The sequence below is a fragment of the Peromyscus leucopus genome, chromosome 4, assembly GCF_004664715.2.
Source record: "Peromyscus leucopus breed LL Stock chromosome 4, UCI_PerLeu_2.1, whole genome shotgun sequence".
In the NCBI taxonomy this organism is placed as follows: Eukaryota; Metazoa; Chordata; class Mammalia; order Rodentia; family Cricetidae; genus Peromyscus; species Peromyscus leucopus.
Window position 1 is genome coordinate 145,685,019 of NC_051066.1, and position 7,052 is coordinate 145,692,070.

The window sequence follows — 7,052 nt, forward strand, 5'->3', positions numbered from 1 at the left end:
TCCACTGCTCTACACAGAGCATAAGCACAAAGTCTGTGGACTTTGAAGTCCTGACTCCCACCCACACCACCACAGTCAGACAGAAAGGTCATGAAGTGCTCCTCTGGGGCTGTCTCTGACCCTCATCAGACCATGGCACCACAGCATTGGCCAAGGCAGACTGAGGATCACTTGATGCCTCAGGGTCTGCTGGGGCTGTGTAAGATGGAATCTTCCCTGTGTTTCACACAGGGGTTTTAGAACATTTAGTAGTCAGAAAGCAGGAAGTGCTGAGAAGGCTTGGCGCAGCTGCCGATGCTGCAAGCCTGCGGTGGCAGCAGAGGACAGAATCAAACATATATCCTGTCAGATGCCTTGTGGCTATCAAGAGCATCATAGATCTCATGTGTGTCTTAGCATTTTGGCCAAAAACCCTGGTTGGGCAAACTCTCTTGAGGACAGTAAAAGTGGTCCTTGTAGAGCTAGAGAGACTAGCCTCATGTCAGAGGCCTGGGGAGGGTGACAACTAGGTGTTCATTGCTTTGGACAAAGTGGGACTCAGGTAGAAACTGGACAGAAAGATACATTAGGTAGGTATTCTCTGATGTGCTGGCTGTCATTCTGAGTTCCTAAGTTAGTAGCCCAGGGTAGAATGGGCATGCCAGGTGACCTGAGAGTCTTGAGAACACAGGCCACCCAAGGGTCACACCTGGATCAACATTACATTGTGATGCTCATGCCTCCCTTTATGCAGACTCTGGCTGCTTGAGCCCCAGAAGTTTACAAAGGTAATCTTGGAGAACAGAGATAGTGACCTAGGGCAATGCTGGCCTACTCAGAGACCCTCTTCCCCACGTGCAGCCCACAACTGTCACCCTCCTTTCTGGTAGTGACTCAAAAGCAGCTTTTCTACATGACATAAGTAAATACCCACTGGGGGAGCTTCAGGCCGGCAGAGCATTGACCTGAGTCACTTTTACTGACGGGACAATACTGGCTTTGAAGGTCAGTTAGCTAATCGTTTGAACCTTTCTGTGCTCATGGCAACATGGGCTTTGTTCCTCTGGGGGTGTGTTTGCATTCATGTCGTATCTTTCCTGTTTTCCAGAACAGACTGTTGTTGAGGTGTTGGAACACAACGAACGGCTGGTTACAAAGAGGCAATTGTTAGAGAAATGGTTTAATACATTGCAAATCCCTCCATCTCCATCCCTTCAAAAGGGAATAAAGACCAAAAACAGATCACAAACAAATTTACATTATAAAAATTGCTGTCATCCTTCTCTGCCGGATTAACCCAGGCTTAGGAGTCTCTGCTCGGCAATTGCACTCCGGGTTCTTTCCTTTGGCAGAGCAGACGGTATGGCCCAAGTGACTTTGAGGATGAGATGGTGGTTTTTCACTTTCTATAGAAAATTAGAAAAATAGTGTTTGTCCTTTGTGAAGGAGTACCTCCTATGCTGGTAGGATGGCTTGGCAGGAAAGGCCCCTGCCACAAGGTGATGACTTGAGTTTGGACCCATATGGTAGAAGGAAAGAACCGACTCCTGAAAGTTGTTCTCTGCTCTCCACATGCGTGTTATGCACGCACGCCCCTCTCTGTCACGTACAAAGTAAGTAAAAATGTAAAAGTAAGAGCATTTTCTAAAAGTGCCTCTCGAGACTGGAGAGATGGCTTAAAGATTAAGAACACTGGCTGCTCGTCCAGAGAACCCAAGTTTGTTTCCCAGCCCCACACCAGGCAGTTCATAACGACCTGTAACTTTCAACTCCAGGAGGATCCAATATCTCAGGTCTCTGAGGGCATCAGCACTTGTGTGCTTATACCAACACATAGATACACACAGTTAAAAATAAAATAAGTATTTTTAAAAGTCCCTCCTGTTAATATTTTCATCTGGGCTGGGGACACTTCTACTTGATTCTCCAATGAGTTGGGTAAATCTGCGTGAGAGAGGGTGTGAATTCAACTCTGAGATGAAATTAACAAAATGAAACATCTGAAGAGTTGGAGGGGATGCTGGGAAGGGGGTGCCTTGGGCCACCTCTACTTCTCTGGGGTTGGAGTTGAACTTTCAGCAGCATTCAGAGTTGTTGGATGCCCCACAGCCTGGCTCTGGTGTGTGTGTGTGTGTGTGTTTCAGACCAAGTTTTCTTAAGACCTTTGTATAGATGGAACCTTGAGGTCTGTGGGGACTGAATACGCCACAAGCCCCAGGTGTTGATGGGGGAACCGTCAGCAAACAGTTTGGCTTTATGTGGCTGGTACCTGCAGTGTTTCAGTTACAGGAAGCACAAAGCATAGAAACTTAAGGAGAGACCGGTCTGTGTGTTTTTAAGAAAGGAGGGGAAGGGAGGTGATGTTGAACTTAAGAGTCTTGGCTCTTAAATCAGGTCACCTTAAGTCTCCTGACCTGTGTGGCAAGCTGGATGCCCTGGGGAGAGTAGCAGGCCAGATCAGACATCCTGGAGTGGACATGACAGTTAGTGAAGATGGTGTAGGACCTGGCTGGGCAATGTGGTTCCTAGGGAGCCACTGAGCTCATAACCATCAAGCCCCTGTAAGTTGGACTCCACCACGCCCTTCTCAGGATAGGCCAAGTCAGTGTCTTTGAGCTGCTCAACTAGCAACCGGCAAGGCTAACTTCACTCATGTGGTCAGCAGAGGAAAGTGGTGCTGATTCAAAACTACCTCTTCCCAGGTGGGAGGGACCTAGGGTTGTCACCGGCTTCCAGCCTTGTTTGATGGTGGGTTCCCCTGGCTTGGGTGTGGTCAGAGACTCAATGGACATTGCCCATTCCCCCTATTGATATTCAGCTGACAGTGGCTTTTCTCATTAGTCCCACCCCTAGCATCTTTGAGAGATGATATGAGCAGGTGTTGAAAGAGAAAAGGGATAGAACACTGTGCGTTTGCGTGGCTCTAGAATCTGTTCCCTAGATCGGTGGCATTTCTTGGTAATTATCAGACAAAGGGGAGAAGCAAAGGGCGTTTCAGTGCTCTATATAGTCACAGCTGGAGCTGCCCCAAGGCCACTGTGACCATGAGCCACGAATGAGCGTGGAGTACTGGAAACATCTCTGGTAGGAAGAGGTGAGCTTGGTGAGCTGCCATGATTACATGTGGAGACATAAACATCACCAATAAAAATGATTTTACCCATCTCTGTTCATGTTTTACACAGCCTCTAGGAAAATGTAAGCTTCACATAGCCCCCACTTCCCTGTGTGGGACACACTGACTCAGCATAGAGGGAAGATCCCAGGTCTGGGGACACTGCCTTAACACAACCACACCCACTTTCCTAGAAAACAAAACAACAAAACAAAAAGAACAACAAGAAGAAACAATGAGCTCTGCAGAATGCTAGTTCAAATCCCAGGTGTAAATGAAGTGCTTCCCCAATGACTCACAGTGATTCTCACCCACTGGAGCTTAACCCTTTACTCCCAGGGAAGAAACAACCAGAGCCCCCATGAGTTGCTTCAAAAGAGCCACACTTACAACAGGGGCCTTTGGTGGCTGAATTTTGCTGTTCAGCGCTGAGGTGATAAAGGGTGGCCTCAGAATCGAAGCTTGCTGTGCAAATTCAAGGATGCTTTATTAACGGCCACAATTGTTTTTATTAATATCACATTGCTTTATTAATAGCCACAATTAAGAAAGCTATGGAGTTTCACTTTGAAAAACACTACAAAAAAAAAAAAAAAAAAAAAAAAAAAAAAAAAAAAAAAAAAAAAAGCTATGGAGTTTCATTTTGAAAAACCCCACTTTACTCATTCATCCCGGTGAAAGTTTTGCTAATATTTGGAGAACAACTTGCAGTTTTAAAATGTTCTGATTTAGTTTGAACTTTTAGTTAAGATTAGTAATTGGGGATATTTTTATTAGTAAAATGGTTAGAAGTTGTTTTTTTTTTGTGTTGTTATTGTTTTATTTAGACAAGGTCTTGTAGTTCAGACTGAAATTGAATTGAAATAATTCTCCCATTTCTATTTCCCAAGTGTTGAGGTAGCTTATGAACCACTACCACACCCCACTCTTTAAATGCTGCTTTCATTCTAGGGGAAGATTTTTTCCCTTTTCTTTTCCAAAGGTTTTTTTTTTTTCCCTTCCTTTTTTCTGAGAGGGTCCCACTAAGGCTGACCTCAAAATTTCCATTCCCCTGCTTCAGTCTCCTGCAGGTTAGGGATCACTGGTGTATGTCACCCCACTTCACCTTTCTCATGTGAACTCACGTATCTGTTAATGGCCTATGGATTCATTTTAAAATCTCAAAGATTTCTTGGGGCTCTAGAAGAAGGATCCCAAGTCAATACCATTGTCTGAAGATTGAAATTATAAATCAAGTCATAGCACTTAATTTGATATTAAATTTTAATAATATTATTTTTGTAAAAATAAGCTGAAATCAAATATTTTATTCTGCACACCATCCCTGGTCTTAACAGAGAAATACAGGACTTTTTCAAATAACTATGGGTAAGGACCCCAGAACTAACAACACTTGAGTTTCCAGCTTTCCCTGTTCATCTTAAGAGAACTTGACAAACAGTCTGTTTTGAAATGTGCAAAGCAGACTAGTTTAGGGGAGGGGAAAAGACAATTAAGAAATAAAAAAATGGAAATGAGCAGAAACCAGTATTAAGCATACGTCTTTATGAATAAGACTTAATCACACACGTCATTTTGCAAATACAAAAGGGCCTTTTCAAATGCATTAATTGAAGTTAAGCGCTACAGACAGGCGCTTTGTAGGGCGGCAGCCCTCTCCCGATTTGCTTTACATCTACGAAGGCCAAGATAATTGGGTAAGCAGAGGCGGAAACTGCCGACCCACCGAGCGAAAACCAGCAAGCATCTCGGGCTCCCGGGCTAAGGCTCCGACTAGGGACAGCGTCAGGATTCTGGGTTGCGGTCCGACTTTGCGAACGACCAGTCCAGCGGCCGGGTACTCACCGGTAGCCCGGCTTCTTCCAGAAGTTCCCGAACTGGCGCAGAGGGGTTTGGTTGGCCCTGAATCTAGACGGGAGGCCTTGGCTGACCCTCCAGGGTCAAGTAGCCCCGTGCAAGTTGTGAGGACCTGTATTCCACCAGTCCCCTTGGAACATGCAGAACGAAATGACGTCCATCCCAGCACACTGGAGGCAGGCGCTGGAGATCCGGGCATATTTAGGGATGAGTTCACAGACTTTGAGGCCAAAGTCGGTTTCCTGAGCCTTTGGGCAGGAAAGAACGTTAAGAGAACAAGCTCAGACTTGGAAAATGCTGCAAATCTCAGCTCCTGGATTCTTCCTACGTCTGCCCTCATGTCCTTTGCAAAGGACTGCGGGGGAATCTCGCTCAGCGGCGGGTCCGGAGTCTTGGAGCTGTTAGAGGTCCCCATTGAGGGTCCACACGGAGCAAGGCCCTGCAGGTTGGCTTAGAAGGGATTGGGACAGAGGACGATCCCTAGTGTTAGGAAGTGGTCAAGTGATGCTCTGTGCCTGCGCTCCAGAGCAGAGTCACCTGTCAGAAGTGGGACCAGCCACTACCTGTTCCCTCCCAGTGGCTTTCTTTTGGCGGACGGCTGGTAATTTGTCGTTCTCACCTCTAGAGCGCTGACAACGCCCAGCGGACGCCGAGAGAGCTCTGTGGATGCGGTGGGGTCTTGAGTACAGTCTGACTCTGCCAGAACGGACTTCGCGTTCTGCACCCAACAGTTCTGCAAGCAGGGTCGGTCCGGGGTCCGCCTGTCTTCTCCCCATCGGGTCCCGCCAGTGAGGACAGTGGATAGTCTAAATAGGCGGCTGCGGAGGGACTCGGCACCGTCAGGGCTTCTCGCCGCAGTGCTTGCAAAGCGCCGAGGGCGATCCGGAGAAGGCGGCACACTTGTCTGGGCAGGGCCCGAGCGCCGCGCCCGCCGAGAACGGGTAGACTGCTGCCTGGCCGAAGGGGGTCAGTGGCGTGGCGGCCACAGGCGCAGCGAGGCCGTGGCCTTGGTTGAGGTAGGCCACCAGGCGCCGCATCTCCTCCAGGGCCTGAGCCTGCATGAGGATGTAGTTCTTGGCCAGCAGCAGGGTGGCGATCTTGGAGAGCTTGCGCACCGACGGGCTGTGCGCATAGGGGATGACTGCGCGCAGTCCGTCCAGCGCGTCGTTCAGGTCGTGCATTCGCCGTCGTTCGCGTGCGTTGATGCTCAGCCGTAGAGAGCGCTGCTCCCGGGGCCGCCGCCGTGCATCCACCGAGACCCCGGGCCCTCGCCGCCGCCGCCGGCTCTCGAAGGCGTCGTCCTCGTCGCCGCTCTGCTCCCCACTGCTCTCGACCGTCGCGGCAGGGACGCGGGAAGCAGGCGCCGCCGGGAGGTCGCCACCTGGACTGGATGCACCAAAGCCTCGAGTAGTTTCTGGTCCGCGCGCCGCTGCGTAGGCGTGGCCGGTCGCGGTGTAGCCGTGGCTCAGTGCCAGGTACGTTTCCCCAGACAGCGACTTGAGCTCCGCCATGACCCTCTGGGGCCTGCTATCTCAGTGCAGCTTTCTGTCCTGCGGGCGCGTCCGGCTGCCCGGCCGTCTGTCGGTCCCTGGGCCTCCGCGTGGCCTCTCCGGCCGCCACCCCTTCCACACCTCCTCGCCAAGGCGCATGGCCGGCCGGGGCCGCTCTAGCTCCTACTCGTCTGGGCTTCGTTTTTTAAGCTGCGGAGGTGCCCGCTGGGACTTCGCGTCCTCCAATCAGAGGGGACCAGCTGCCCGCGTCTTCCCAGCCCCACTCCGCTCCGCTCGCTATGCAGACCTACAAGCCGGGAGATGGGAACCGCGGGACCCAGGAGCGCCTTGCCTGCTTCTTGGTGCCACAACTGCCATCTCACGTTTCCTTGGTGGGGAGGGTCACCGCCTCAAATGCTCTGGTCCTGGAGCAGCGCCAGCTTCAGTCTTGCCTTGTTTTGGGTCCCACAGGAGCCAGCCAAGCGGGAGTTCTCAGCCGGGTTCTCCTCCGGGCACTAGGTGATCAGAGGTCTGGCCCTACGAGTTGAGTCATCACCTTCCCAAAGGCGTCTAGTCCTTTACCCAAGTCTGTCGCTTCACCACCAAGTGCG

General features: G+C 50.4%; 1 protein-coding gene across 1 annotated transcript; it reads right to left on the reverse strand.

The window, feature by feature from the left end:
* Positions 1-5,608: 5,608 nt before the first annotated feature.
* Positions 5,609-6,509, reverse strand: Bhlhe23 (basic helix-loop-helix family member e23). The gene has a single exon (XM_028885364.2). The coding sequence runs from the start codon at positions 6,460-6,462 to the stop codon at positions 5,791-5,793; it is 672 nt and encodes a 223-aa protein (XP_028741197.1). The 5' UTR covers positions 6,463-6,509; the 3' UTR covers positions 5,609-5,790.
* Positions 6,510-7,052: the final 543 nt, after the last annotated feature.

What these genes read in the sequence shown, in the direction of transcription:
- Bhlhe23 (XM_028885364.2), bottom strand. Translation starts at nt 6,462, where the DNA reads ATGGCGGAGCTCAAGTCGCTGTCTGGGGAAACGTACCTGGCACTGAGC.